General features: G+C 36.7%; 1 protein-coding gene across 4 annotated transcripts in view; it reads left to right on the top strand.

Annotated features, from left to right (window-relative positions):
* ASXL2 (ASXL transcriptional regulator 2) overlaps positions 1 to 15875 on the top strand; it is a 126741-nt gene that overhangs the window by 61444 nt on the left and 49422 nt on the right. For 3 of the 4 annotated variants that reach the window (XM_045549192.1, XM_045549193.1, XM_045549194.1), the window contains 2 exons: positions 8988 to 9096; positions 13192 to 13342. In XM_045549192.1, coding sequence (XP_045405148.1) covers positions 8988 to 9096; positions 13192 to 13342 — 260 coding nt within the window. Of the gene's footprint in view, positions 1 to 8987; positions 9097 to 13191; positions 13343 to 15875 lie in introns of those variants that run through there. The other variant, XM_045549195.1, reaches the window with a different exon arrangement.

Genomic DNA, 15875 nt, shown 5'->3' with positions numbered 1-15875 from the left:
TTTTTTCAAAAGACATTTTATCCATTCCTGAATTGTTTATTTTGGTGCATTTCTTTGTTTTCTGGACTTCATCATCATCATCAAATAGAATTTTTAAGTTTATGGGTGATCTTTTCCCTGAGTTCTTGTGGGCTTAAGAATGTTTTCTGGGCCGGGCGCCTGTAATCCTAGCACTCTGGGAGGCTGAGGCGGGAGGATTGTTTGAGCTCAGGAGTTTGAGACCAGCCTGAGCAAGAGCGAGACCCTGTCTCTACTAAAAATAGAAAGAAATTATATGGACAGCTAAAAATATATATAAAAAAAAATTAGCTGGGCATGGTGGCACATGCCTATAGTCCCAGCTACTCGGGAGGCTGAGGCAGGAGGATTACTTGAGCCCAGGAGTTTGAGGTTGCTGTGAGCTAAGCTGACGCCACGGCACTCACTCTAGCCCGGGCAACAGAGTGAGACTCTGTCTCAAAAAAAAAAAAAGAATGTTTTCTATTGATTCTTTGTTTGAATGACATCTAAACTGGATGTAAAATTTTTCATTTATACTTTTTTATTTTTTTTGGAGACAGAGTCTGGCTCTGTTGCCCCAGCTAGAGTGCAGTGGTGACACTGTAGCTAACTGCAACCTCAAATTCCAGGGCTCAAGTGATTCTCCTGCCTCAGCCTCCCAAGTAGCTGGTGCTACAGTTGTGCGCCCGCGTGCCCGGCTAATTTTTCTGAGTGTTTTTTTTGTTTTTTGTTTTTTTTTTTTGTAGAGATGGGGTCTTGCTCTTGCTCAAGCTATTGTCAAATTCCTGAGTTCAAGTAATCCTTTAGCCTTGGTCTCCCAGAGTGCTAGGATTACAGGCGTGAGCCACCACACCTGGCCTAATTTTTCATTTATGCTTTTAAGAACTTTGTTTACTATCTTTTGGCAGTGAGTATTGCTAAGAAAGCAAGTGTTTCTTGCATTATACAGGGCTTGCTTTATTGGTCAATTTTTACTGCATAATGATGTCAAAATTTCAGTGGTTTGTAACCATAAATACTTTTTTCATCCTCATGTCTTTAGGTTAGCTGGGCTAAGTTATTTTTGGCTAGACTTGGTGGATTGCTCTCTTCCCCTGGAATCAGTAGCCTCGCTCTCACGGCATTCACAGGAGTAAGCCAAACAGTGCAAACACATTTTAGCCTGTTTCCGTCATTTATATTATTATTTCATTGACCAAATCAAGTCTTGTGGCCAAGCTCAACATCATTGTGTCAGGGAAATATTTTTCACTTTAATGTACTGCAAGGCCACATGATGGAATGAATGATGAAATAAAAATAGTAATTCAAGCTGCCACTTTGGCTTTTCATGCCTAGATCCCAGTTTGATTCTTTCTTAATCCTTGAAGCTCAACTTTTAGAAAAAAATTAAGATAAATGTTTCTGAGGATCTGAGTATTTGAGTTAGTCTGTACAGATTTGCGTAGCACCTTGCCTCTTCATACATTATTACTTAATATACATTATTGATTCATAAAGATAGTATTTTCTCATTAATAGAAGAGTGTGGTTTACCTTTGAATATTCTGTTATACTTTTCTTCTGTTCTCCTTTCATATTTCTATAAATTTGAGTGCTTTTACCTAGGTGTTTTGTTTCAGTTATTTTCAGTTGTAAATAACAGAAAACACAGTGTAAACTGGCTTAAATATTGAAGGAAATTCATCACTTAATGTAACTGAAAAACCCAGGCAAAACTTACCAAGATGCTCCAGCAGTTTCATGAATAGCTCTGCTTCCTTCATTTTTGTTCAATTCTCAGTAACCTCATCCATCAAAATTGTAAGATGACTTCTAGCAGGCCCTGGAGCTGGATGGTTTTGGGCTCAAATATAGAAAAGAAGAGAGAATCTGCTTTCCAGAGATTGCCAGGGTGGGGAACCTGTGGTCTAAAGACTACATGTGGTCTTCTAGGTCCTTAAGTGTGGCCTTTGGACTGAATCCAAATTTTATAGAGCAAATCCTTTTAATAAAAGGGGTGCAGCAGAAAAAGATGAGCTTTTCTTGCCTCTTTTGGTGCTTAAGAAAGAATAATCTTAACCAGAAGGCTGCAGGTTCCCTACCCTTCCTATACCTTAAATAAAATCACACGTCATCAAATCTGGCTGGCTCCCAATGGAGTCAGATATTAAACTAAAAATTTTTCCTTACAGTATTTGTAGTTATAAATAATACATGTTTCGGAGAAGTATAGGATTCTGTAGAACATAGAAGTGGCTTCCTTAAGCAAGGGACAGTAAGCTGAAATCTGAAGAGTGAATTAGAGCTTGCTAGGAGAAGAAGAGGCGAAGTTTATCATTGTAAGAGGAAGTATTAAGTCAAGAAGTCAGAATAATTTTAAGTTACAAAATGGAAAGAGGGCTAAAGTAGGCTGGAGCAGAGAGGGTGTGTAGCAGAATGGTTGAAATCAGATTAGTTTGATAATTTTATATTTTATCCTAAAAATATTATGATGGATGAATTTTAAGCTGGGCAGTAGGTGACATGATCATATTCATTTTTAGAAGGTTGCTCTAGCTGCAGAGTGGAGAATAGATGGGGTTGAGGGTGAGGTTACTGACTCTTGGGATAAGGAACACAGGAACACCACCAGACTGGGGTATGGGAGCAAGTTGGTAAAGTAACCACCATAGTTACTGAGTCTTGACTCTGCAGCCTACTCTTTATGTTATCTGTAATCTACACAGTTGGTTACAGAGTAGATGGTAATACCTCCATTTTACTTGCCCAGGCTATACTCAGATCTGAATGCAGATTAGTACAAATCCTTAAATCTGGTTCTTCTACCATGTAGTGATGTCTCCTTTCATGGGTTACTATATTCGCCTCCTCTAAGCAGTGCAATTATTGACCTTAGTTCTCTTGGCCCTGCTAGCTACTGCTAAGGAACCACTTTTTTATTGCAAAGAGAACTAAAAATGGCCATTGGCAATATGAATGAAGTCACTTCAGTTCTTTATGCCTTGTGTATAAAACATTAGTGTATTTGCTTACATGAGTTGGAAGATTCAGCATAAAATTATAGCACTACCCTTTTTCCTCTCCTTAAACGAACTCCTGCCTCTTTAACTCTAGTCTCTTGAGCATGGACAATAAAAATTAAAAGTTGAATGGTTTCATGATAGTTATGTAATCTTTGAGGAGATTCTTATCTTTGAGGAGATTCTTGCTTTTTTTTTTTTTTTTTTTTAGACAGAGTCTTGCTCTATCGATCTGCAACCTCAAACTCCTAGGCCCAAGCGATCCTCCTGCCTCAGCCTCCCGAGTAGCTGGGACTACAGGTGCATGCCACCACACCCAGCTAATTTTTGTATTTTTTTGTAGATATGGGGTCTCATTCTTGCTCAGGCTGGTCTTGAACTTCTGGGCCCAAGTGATCCTCCTGCCTCAGCCTCCCGAGTAGCTGGGACTACAGGTGTATGCCACCACACCCAGCTAATTTTTGTATTTTTTTGTAGATAGGGGGTCTCACTCTTGCTCAGGCTGATCTTGAACTTCTGGGCCCAAGTGATCTTCCTGCCTCAGCCTCCCAGAGTGCTAGGATTACAGGCATGAGCCACCATGCCAGGCCTTGAGGTGGTTCTTGGGTCAGCTGTGTCAGTACTTATGCATATTAAATTTACTTGCCTTTATGTTGGTATTGATTTCAATACTAAGATTTTATCACCTATACAGATGGTGCCTTATTTCTTCAAGTCATTCAGTTATTTTTGTTTAATTATAGAATTCTGCAGCTACTTCCCATGAAGATGTATTCTAGCCATCGTAGACAGTATATCCTGTTTTATTCCTCTGCCATTGCTTCATTTTTTGCAAAAATAAACTGCTCAGGATTCTCTGACCTTTTGTATTTTTCTGAGATCAAATCTAAATTTTGTTTTAAATAGTACTGTGTTGTATATATTTTGTGGGTTTTTCAAAACTTCCTTGTTTTAAAGAGGGAAATTATACCCAGATTTTCAAGGAAATTTTATGATGGTTTCTGTATACTCTTCTCACATCTTTTCACCAGATGTTTATGCCATTTACTTTCATTTTATAGGTCTCACTTTAAAGACTGTTTTGTTGCTTTTGTTGTTGCTTTTGTTGTTATTGTTGCTGAGTGCTAAGCCCTAGACTAGATTTTTTTTTTCCTCTGACCTAAAGCACTTTTTATATGCAGGTGCACAGTGTCTTATCCATGATTACAATAACCAAAATACTTGAAAAATGAAGTTTCTTCAAATGTTTAGCACCAAAACTCATTTGACAACACTTCTCTTGAATTGACATGAGACTCTACATAATCTTTGTTTGTCGCAGTTAGTGTGAGTATTCCTGTGTTTCACTGTGTTCGGTTATGGAATGCTGCCCCTAATATCCATGGCGGTGTTACATAATTTATGTTGTATCATGTTATTTTTCTAAAATCCAAAAAATTCTTATGTCTGAATCATTCAGCTTAAGTGTTTTGGATCAGGGATTTTGGACCTATCTCTATATTATTAGCACTGATCACAATGTGATGTGGCTGTCTGCTCCCTTATCTATCTTCTCTATTAGATTCTGAGCTAAGAAAGCTTTCCTGTCTGGATCCACAGATCTTAGTTTATTGCCTTAAACAGAGTAGGTACCTAATATTGAAATTGAATATCATTAATTGGGGTAAACTTACCAAGTGGATTATTGAACTTTTTTTTTCTTGTTCATATATTCTCTTCTTAAGCCATCTCTTCTCTGTTCTGTTTTCTTTCTTGTTAACTAGAATCTTTGCTTCACCATTAACTAACAGCGTGGTCTTGAACAGCTTATTAAACACCTCTATATGTTAGTTTCTTCCTTTGTAAAAATGGTATAGTGATTTTGCCTGCCTCATAGGATTGTTGTGAGGACTAAACAAAAGGCTTCCTGGAACGTAGTTAGCACTCCTTTAGCTATTAAGGCTGTTATTGATTCATGTCCTGTTGGTTGCTCTATTAACATGGTCAGCCATTCCCTTATTAATGGACTTTGAGGTCATTTTTCAGTGACCTTTTTTTGAGACAGGTTCTTTTTTTTTTTTTTTTTTTTTTTTTTTTGAGACAGATCTCGCTTTGTTGCCCAGTCTGGAGTGAGTGCCGTGGCATCAGCCTAGCTCACAGCAACCTCAGACTCCTGGGCTTAAGCGATCCTCCTGCCTCAGCCTCCCGAGTAGCTGGGACTACAGGCATGGGCCACCATCCCTGGCTAATTTTTTCTATATATAGATTTTTAGCTGTCCAAATCATTTCTTTCTATTTTTGGTAGAGACTGGGTCTCACTCTTGCTGAGGCTGGTCTCGAACTCCTGACCTCGAGCGATCCACCCGCCTCGGCCTCCCAGAGTGCTAGGATTACAGGCATGAGCCACCGCACCCGGCCAGAGACAGGGTTCTTGCTGTGTTGCCCCACCTAGTTTTGAACTGCTGAGCTTAAATATCCTCCTGCCTCAGCCTCCAGAGTAGCTGGGATTACCAGCTTGCACCACTGTGCCCAGCTGATTTTTCAGTGCTTTGATGCTTCAAATGGTAGAGTAAATCTTTGTACATATGTCCCTAACTTATGGCCTTATTTTGGTAGGATAGATTCAAGTAGGACTGTTGCATTGGGTTCCCAAATATTTTTAATTTTAATGGGTACTTCCATGTTACTTTCCTAAGGAACAAAAGAAATGTGGGGAAAGGTAGCAGTTTTCCGTTCTCCCTTTATCCCTTTATCTGTGAGGGCTTATTTGCCCATAACCTTATCAGCAGTGGATTTTTTCTCAATCCATTTGGTTTTTTCTGTTATTTTGAAATGATCATAGATTCAACGGAAATTGCAAAAATAGTACACAGAGTTCCACGTACACTTAACCTAGCTTCTTTCAATGGTAGTATCTTATATAAATGTAGTACAATGTCAAAACAAGGAAATTGACATTGGTATAAGACTTTTAATTAAGGCTTGAATCCATTTCATTTCTCCCAGTCAGACCAATAGTATCTTGATTTAATTTGCTTTCTTTTGACCACTGTTAGGTTTGAGCTTTTCATGTGTTTTATTGGTCATTTACATTGATATTTTATGAATCATTTGTTCGTAACCTTTATCTATTTTTTCTAATGGGTTGTTTGTGTTTTCCTCAATGAATCTCTTCTTAGGACTATTGATCTTTGGTCTGCCATATGTTTTGCAGTTAATTATCCCAGCTTTATGTATTTTCTATATTTTGTTGTATTTTTTTCCCATATAGAAATTTTTATTTTTATATACTCAGCATGTTTCTTTCTTTTGTGGTTTTTGGATTTTTTTCTCTTTTGTAGAAAGCTTTCTTCTAGGTTATACTGTTTTAATATCTTTTACATTTTGCCTTTTGGCCTTTAGTAAATTTCGAATATGTTTTTATATATCCTGTGAGCACTTTTTCCCCCTGATATATAAGATATGCCTGCACTGTTAAACTATTTTATTTAGAACTCTTTCAGTTTCTTATGACTTAAAACTTCAACAAAATTACAAAGATGGGACTGGTTTAGGCAAGGCTTGATACAGTGGCAAAAGTAATAATGCTTCCTCCCCTTTTCTCATTTCTGCCCTTTTGGGTGTTGTATTTTTTCTGTGTCATTCCCCTGTCTGTCCTATGTGTTCTACTCTGATTGTAGATCCTTCCCTCATGGTCACACAGTGACGGAAAGTTTTAGGCCTTACTTCCTAATACCACTCAGGAAGAGAAAGGTTCCCTTTCTGAAGATTCTCTAGAGAACAAATTTCTTTTCTCAAATCCCCAAATAAATTACTCCTTTGATTGTTGGCCCTGATTAAGTCATGTGTTTGTTCCTGAATCTGTCTCTGTGGACTTGGACCAGGGAGTAGGGTGCGACAAACTGATTAGCTTAAGCCAGTGTGGATTTACCCCTGTGATGAGCATGGGCTTTAAGTCTTTCTCAACCACATGACTAAGAGTGGGAAAAGGGCTATTTCACAAGTAATTTTAGTACTATCTCCAGAAGAAGGAGGAACAGATGCCAGGTAATCAAATAACAGTTAACCATGGCATGCCGCCATCTTCTTCCTACTAAATGTAAATGGTACCTTTTCAATTTATTATGATCTGTTTCTGCATTTGCTGTTTTCTTCTATCTGCAGTCTGTAAGAGTGCTCATTTGCCCATTTTTCCTGTCCTAGAAACATACTGCTTCAATAATAGCAGCCTGGAGTACAATTTATTCTTCTTAAGTCTCCCATCATTTTTTCCTAGAAATTTCTTGGCAATTTTTAATTTATTTCTTTGATAGAAACTTTGGGATCCTGATTGGAATTGCATTATTTGTATTTTTAACATGCACATATCCAAATTGGATAAACATAGCTGTGAAAATCAACCTGGAGATGCCCAACACTTTCTTCAACAAAAGGGTTTTCTGTATTTTTGTTGTTCTCCACCTGTGTTGTTAGGGGGAACAGACCTTTCCAGTGTTTGTCCCTCAACACTTTCATAGTACCAAAAGACAGTGGACTCAGTGTCCCTGTTCTCTTATCTTTAGGTATACCCAAGATATCTAATAGCCTCTTCTAGTAGGTTTATTTTTGGTTATTGAATAGCAACAACAGAGACCTGAGAGGGAGAAGAGTTGGAAATATGCAATTAAGTTGCTGTATACCTTAAGTATTATGAGAAATTAAAAAAAAAACATTTAAGGACACCACACATCTTTAGAGACTCCTGACACCTTATTGTTTCCCATTTGATTGCTTCCATATGAACTTTCTGTGTGTTTGCTTGCTACTTGTATTTTTTGTATGAAATATTCTAATAGTTTATCTAACAAAGTTTGTGATACTTTCCTTAGATATATGAACACTGTCTTTAAGTATTATAGCACTGTCTTTAGATATTAATATTACAGCTCTTAACCTTATGCTAATACCTGTTTTTTAACAATGTTTTGCCTACTACCTTTTATTTTCTATATTATACTTTATTTAGAAGTTCTTAATTTTAATATTATCTAATTTCTTGATGTTTTCATAATTCCTGTTGCATAAAAGCTAAAGATTAATCATCCAAGATAAACACCATTTTACTTAATTTTATGCTAGTCAATTTTGATATTTTATATTGAACTATTTAATGCATATGATTTCATTTGGCATATGTTAAAAAGTGTGCATCTGATCTACAGTTCTCTTTCCTCTTTCTTGACATGTGAGTAATTATCTTAAACAATAAACTAACATTAGGCTCAGTGGTAAAATACTAGTGCCATTCCCTTAAGAAAGGGAGAAAGCAACAATTTCCATTAATAATTTTTATTCCTATTTGTTAGATAAGTACAAAAAGATAGGAAAATGAAATATGATTATAATTAGAAAATAATACATTTACATTTTTACAGATAATTTTATCATATGCCTAAAATTCTAGAAAATATGATAAATGTATAGTAGAATTAATAAACATCTAACCAAGTTGCTATATACGTAATGAATATTCATAAACCTATTAATACTTTTCTGAGTGATGTCTTGATAGGTTTAAATAGAAGAGATCATGGCAATGTGATAGTTTCATGATGCAAATTCAGTCTGGTGCATCAGTATACAAGGAAATTAATACTGTTTATTTGAATGTGCGTGCGTGTGTGTTTTTCCCCTTTTTACCTCTGGACAATTGTGAAGCTTGTGCTAAATAAAATAGTATGTTTACAAAATATATTTGTGATACTACTGTATTTTACTTGACTGACTTGTTAGATACTGGATTGGGATTAAGGAATTATTTTTTCTTTAGATAGATGGTAAGGAATTTTAATCTGTTTTCTCCATGGCAGCCTCTTTCTCTATTGATGGACTTTTTATAGTTTATAAAATGTGTGTAAGTCAAAGGAATACTAACCAATTAATTTTATCTTAAATCAGTGTTAAATAGGATATTCAGAGACAGAAACTAATCATTGTGTTCTTCATCATCGTCTTTTTGTTTTGCAGTGGAACTTCCCCTCTTGCATGCCTGAATGCAATGCTACACACAAACTCCAGAGGTGAAGAGGGCATCTTCTATAAGGTTCCAGGCAGAATGGGAGTATATACTTTGAAGGTAAATATTTTTGTTGGGGAGTCATTTAAAAAGAAAAAACAAGAAGTGACAACAAAAAAATAGTGTTTGGGTCATAGAGATAGAATTCTTTGAATAGCTTATTTTTAGAAAGAGGTAGTATTTTCAACCTTATACCCAATACGTTTTTTTTTAACTACTCTATAACTATCTATAGGTAGATCACAGAAGTAACTTTATTTTTATTCATTATGATAATCTTATCTTGGAAGGATGAAATTTAAGTGACTTTCAATGACTTTTTAAAGAGCCTCAGAACATTTGAATAATAATTGAGTGTTACTGTGGAGCATTGTGGGTTACTTTCTCATTTAATTATCCACTACAATTCACAGTTGTGGTTATTTTTCCTTATTTATAATGGAGAATGCCAAAGTTCAGAAAACTGGATTTTCTTGGCCATTGTTGGCCAGATAGTATCAGAACAAGACTATGAAACCAGATCTGGTTGAACTCCCAAGACCATATTCTTTCTAACAACAAGCTTATTAATTTCTAATTCCTGTACTGAAAAGGAACCTTTACTTATCACTGTCCTTTCACTTACAAACAGGAAAACCAACTCAGATGAGCTCGAGTAAGACAGAATTTACTAGCTCATGTAACTGAAAATTCTAGGGAAACCCAGGCTAGATCCAGGAGTTCAAGCGATGTCATCAGGGTTTGGTCTCTCCACTTTCTATTGGCTTCATTCTCAGTCAGGCTCTCTCCTCATGGTACATAACTTCATTCCTATCACCCCACTCTGCAAGTTGTAAGTCTGGAGAGAAAAGAGTTAAAGAACTAAAGCAGGAGCCTCTTACAATTCTGATTTGGCTTAATTTTAATTAATCTTAGATTCATCATCACCCTTGATACGAGATTAAGATTAAGGCCGTTCAAGCAAGGTGAATTGAGGAGAGAGGATTTCCCCAAAGGAAATTTATCAGCAGGAGAATGAATACTTGGCAGGCAATGGCTATGTCCATCTATATGTGCATTACCTTTTTAGCTTTGTGCTATGCTCGGTGGTTGTATGGAGCCCACTAACATTAAAAAGATCTAATCCGCCTATCTCCTTTTTATATACTTTGTTGAACTTCCTGAGGTGATAGGGCTTTACTCCCACATAGAGCTTTCTGCATTTCTTTTTGGTTTTAGCTGTTCCATATTGTTAATATAATTGATTAAATGTGCCTACTCTACTGTAGAGATAGGGAAAAAACCCAAAGTGTTTTTCCTATTCTCACACACCACTCAGTGCAATACTTCTGACACCAGATGTATGGGGCTTTCTCCTTGCATACCATGCAGTTGTACAGTGGACACCAGCTGGGTGTCTTCTAATTCAACTCAGTTCTAACACTGTCTGGAGAGAGTGTCAGATCCCGCAGGTTGAGGGCTCAGTCCCACCAGACTGCCTCCTATTTCAGATGCCAATCACAAGTCCCAGGTTGTGACCTGTACTTCTGACTGACTTGCTATAAATTGGGATTCCCCCCTTGGGTTTGATTAATTTGCTAGGATGGCTCACAGAACTCAGAGAAATGTTTTACTTGTATTTACTCATTTATTATAAAGGATATTACAGAGGATACAGTTGAATAGCCAGATGGAAGAAATGTATAGGGTGAGGTATATGGGAAGGTATACAGAGCTTCCATGCCTTCCCGATGTGCTTCTATGCCCCGATGCCTCCTTGTGTTCAACTGTCTTAAAGCTCTCCAAAATCAGTTCTTTTGGGTTTCTGTAGAAGCCACATTATATAGGCACTATTGATTAAATCCCTGGCCATTGGTGATCAGCTTAACCTTCAGCTCCTCTCCCCTCCCTGAAGTTGGGGAGTGGAGTGAAAGTTCCAGCCCTCTAATCAAATGGTTGGTTCCCTTGGCAACTAGAGCCTATTCTGAGGCTATCCAGGAGTCCAACAAGAGTCATATTATTAGAACAAAAGTGCTTCAATCACTCAGGAAATTATGGAGGTCTGAGGAGCTCTGTGTCAGAAACCAGAGTCAGAGACCAAATATGAGAACAAAAGATTCTCCGAGTACCACTGTTGCTTAGGAAATTACAAGAACTAAAAGGAGCTCTATGTCAGGAACTGTGGTCAGAGACCAAATATATATTTCTTCCGTATCACAATACCACATCTCTGCTGGATACTATAGAGGCTTAAGAGAGATAAACTGTGGTTCCTGATCTCTTGAAGTTCACATTATAGTTATTGAAATAATTGCATGCTCAGAAAATGCACTGTGCTGTAAAGTAATGCGGTAATACAGACAGAGATGAATTTGGAATAAAGGGATGCAGAAGGTTTTTTGTTGTTAACTTGTAAGATTTGAGCTGATAGTCAGATAAGTGATGAGAGGAAGGACCTTCCAGGACATGGGAATAGCTTAAGCAAAGGCACAGATGGAAAGATTCATAATGGATTTGAAAATAGAGGAAATTGGAGTGGTTAGACCATAATCTTTGTGTGGGTTTATGTGGTAAGGAGTGAGGGTGTGGTAAACGTTAGGTAGAGATCAAACACTGGAGACATTTGAAAACCTGACTGAGCTGTGTGTGTGTGTGTGTGTGTGTGTGTGTGTGTGTAGTAGATGGCAGTGGTTTCTCAGGAGATTAGCAGGATCAAATCCATTTTTTAGGAAGATAATTCAAGTAGGGTAGATTTTAAAAAGGACGAAGCAGGAAATCTATCAAAAAGGTGATTATACTCATTTGGAAGAGATACTTAGAGCCTGAACTAAGAGAGTGGTAAAAGAGACGGAGGCAAAGGACATTAGAGAAATTGAACATATAGCATTTGGAGTGAGTAAAAGAGGGGTTGAAAATGATTCTAAAATTTGGAGCATGAGCAGTTGATACTGAAGGGATCACAAGTTTAAGAAAAGAAAGTAATTATATTTCATATACTTGTTGAACTTACAGGTCAAGATGTCTAGCTGGCAACTAACTCTGTAAAACTGTCCTACATTTTGAAGGAAAGAATAGAAAAATATGGGGTGTGTATTTTAAGAAAGTGTATAACATAAGAGATGGCTCAGAGAGAAGTGGCACTGGGACATAAACTTAAATAGAAAGTAACTGTTATTTACTAGACTGAAGTTTATAGCTTGGCTGTAATGTGTCATATGGGTGCCAGTTGCGTGTAGGAGGGTCACATTTTGTGTGTCAGAATTATTTTTTATCTGATTATAAAAATTATGTGGGAAAATAAAATGTTGAAGGAAAAAAGAACCATCCATAGTTTTATAACTTAGAAATAACATCCATTAATGTGTTTAGCTATATGTATATATTTTTATTTATTACATAAATACATAGTAGCTAATATTTATTGAACTCTTAGACCAGAAACTATTCTTAGCATTTTACAATTATTAGCTCATTTAACTTCAGAATGATCTTTTATTATGGTAGGTTCTATTATCTCTACCTTATAGAGATAGAGAAACTGAGGCATGAGACATTAAGACCAAGGGCCTGAGAGGTTAAGACTTTGACCAAGTCTGCACAATTAGGAGAAGATAGAGATTCATGTGATTTTTTTAAATGATTTCTTTCTTTTCTTTTTTTTTTCCCTGCCAACAATTTGATTTTTCAAAATGACTTCTTTTTTTCTTGACCCTTTCTACTTACCAAGTAGGTAAGGAACCAGTTAGATTCAAATAATGCACTATCTTTTGCTATCCACAGTCTGATTCTCTAACTGAATTCAAAGTACATAATGATACTTGCGCGCACACACACACACACACAGATGTACATATGTTTAACAAAACTGTTATTATGTAGTTTTTTATCCTGAATATTTATCTGGACTACCCAATTTTTGTCTAATTTAAGCCTCTATTTTGCCTGCACGTGAATGTTGTGTATAATTTTATCTTTGGATGTAAATGGAAACGTTAGCTTATTTGACCCAAAAAGAGAGATGACAGGAATTCAGAAGATATTGCTGGTTCTGCTACTGAATCCTATAATGCTAAAAATTAATCAGTGCAATTAAATTGCAACATTGCATACCAGAAATTTAATTCCTGTTTGCTGAAATGGTAATGATTAATCCTAATTGGATGCCTACATTTTCAGAAAGATGTGCCGGATGGGGTGAAAGAGCTATCAGAAGGTTCAGAAGAAAGCAGTGATGGTCAGTCAGATTCCCAGAGTTCTGAGAACAGCAGCAGCAGCAGTGATGGTGGCAGCAACAAAGAGGGAAAAAAGAGCAGGTGGAAAAGGAAAGGTAAATCTACCTGATCCTTCAATACAGTGCTAAATGCTGTAGGGCAAATGTCCTTGTTAGTAGTTCCTCTTTTCCCAGACCCCAGGTCAGTCAGTCTTTTTCTCTTACCCTCCAGAACACTACTGTCCCAGGAGAGTTTCCTGCGGCGATGGAAATGTTTGTATCTTTACTGTCCAGCACCACACAGTAGCCATTAGCTACATGGGCCTATTGAAAACTTGAAATATGGCTAGTGTGACCAAGACATTTCTTTTTAAAAATCCTTTCTTTTTGAGAGCAGTTTTATGTTCACACCAAAATTGATTGTAAGGTAAAAGATTTCCCTTGTATCCCCTACCCCCACAGATGCATAGCCTCCCTCCATCAGCGTCCCCCACCAGAGTGATATATTTGTTACAATTGCTAACCCTATTGCTAACCCTACATTGGCACGTCATTATCACCCAAAGTCCATAGTGTACAATAGAATTTATTCTTGGGGGGAGTACATTATATGGCTTTGGATAAATGTGTAATGTATAATGACATGTATTGTATAATGTATACATGTAATGTATAATGACATGGATTCACCATTATAGCATCATACAGAATAGTTTCATTGACCTGAAATCCTCTGTGCTCCATCTATTTGTACCTTCTTCCCTCCTAACCCTTGGCGATCACAGACTTTGACTTTTTATTGTTTCCATAGTTCTGCCTTTTCCAGAATGTCATATAGTTGGAAACTTTTCAGATTGGCTTCTTTTATTTAGTAATAGGCATTTAAGATGCCTCCACATTTTTTCATGGCTTGATAGCTCATTTCTTTTTAGCGCTGAATAGTACTCCATCATTGGATGTACCACAGTTTATCCATTCACCTACTGAAAGACACCTTGGTTGTTTCCAAGTTTTGGCAATTATGAGTAAAGCTGCTGTAAACATCTATGTGCAGTTTTTGTGTGGGCATAAGTTTTCAAAACCTTTGGGTAAATACCAAGGAGTGAGATTGCTGGATCATATAGTTGAGAGCATGTTTAGTTTTGTAAGAAACTGCCAAACTGTCTGCTGAAGTGGCTGTTCCATTTTGCATTCCCACCAGCAGTGGGTGAGAGTTCCTGTTGCTTCATATCCTCTGGCAGCTATTGGTGTTGTCATTGTAATGGATTTTGGCCATTCTGTTAGGTGTGTAGTGGTATCTAGTTTTAATATGCATTTCCCTGATGATGTGATGTAGAATATCTTTTCATATGCTTATTTGCCATCTTTATATTTTTGGTGAGATGTCTGTTCAGGTCTTTGGCCCATTTTAAAATCAGGTTGGTTGTTTTCTTATTGTTGAGCTTTAAGAGTTCTTTGTATATTTTGGGTAACAGTTCTTTATCAGATATATCTTTTGCAAATATTTTCTGTGTCTTGTCTTTTTATTCTCTTGGCAGTTTCTTTCAAGAGCAGAAATTTTTAATTTTAATGGCATCTACCTTATCAATTCTTTCTTTTATGGATTTTGCCTTTGGTGTTATATCTAAAAAGTCATTGCCAAACCCATTGTTATCTAGTTTTTCTCCCATGTTATGTTATGTTCTAAGATTTTTATAATTTTGTGTTTTGTGGTCCATTTTGAGTTAATTTTTGCAAAGGACCTGAGATCTGTGTCTAGATTCATTTTTTTACATCCGGTTGTCCAGTTAGGAATTTTTAATTTAATTTTAAAGCTTATTTTAATTTAAATGTAAATAGCTATATGTGGATAGTGGCTACCACACTGGATAACATTCTAGGTTTTATCTGGATTTGTTCTCAGCTCTTGGTGATCCATAGCCTTGTCTCGTTTAAACTTTGAGCACTTAATGCTCTAACAACTCTCTCCTTACTAGGAAGAGAATGCTTTCCATTTCTACTAGCAAACACTAAATTTAATCTGCTGTTCTTTACTCTCATCCTCTTTTCTGTGTCTGCTTCATAGCTCACCAAAAAATAGTTTCTTTAGGGAATAATGTGTTTTGCTCTAGCTTCCCTGGAATGGATTTTTCAATTAAGGATATATTTTATTACCTATTCCTGCTAATTATTTTCTAGTTTCTTGTCAGAGTATTTGAAGAGGGCAAATCCTTTTTACCCCAATATTTATAATTTAGCTGTACATGGTGAGGCAAATTTTAAGCCAACTCATGATGATTCTTTTACAAGGACTGACATAGAGATATTCCAGAGTGAAGTAGACATTCAGGATTTTCCCTCACTTGAGTATCCTCTTAGATTTGAGTGATGATAGATGAGCTGTCTTTGCCTCTAGAAGCTAAGGTTATGGTTGCAGGATACTAGCCTCATTCATTTAAGTGCCTTCAGAGCTATTAATATGTCTGTATCAGAAAAGTAGTTCTGATTCATTACCATTCTTGTGTTTAATGTTTGTGCTACTCCTAGAGAGAATCAAGTTAATTGGTGGCCTCACCTATGCTCTCTGATATAGTTACTGCATATGCAATTTGGGCTAACTTTGTAATCAGAGGATCCTAGCTTTGAGATCACAGCCACTCGGAGAACTACT

Source organism: Lemur catta, chromosome 4 (genome assembly GCF_020740605.2).
Source record: "Lemur catta isolate mLemCat1 chromosome 4, mLemCat1.pri, whole genome shotgun sequence".
Lineage (NCBI taxonomy): Eukaryota > Metazoa > Chordata > Mammalia > Primates > Lemuridae > Lemur > Lemur catta.
Note: the sequence above shows the minus strand (reverse complement) of the source record. Positions and strands in the feature narration are given on the sequence as shown.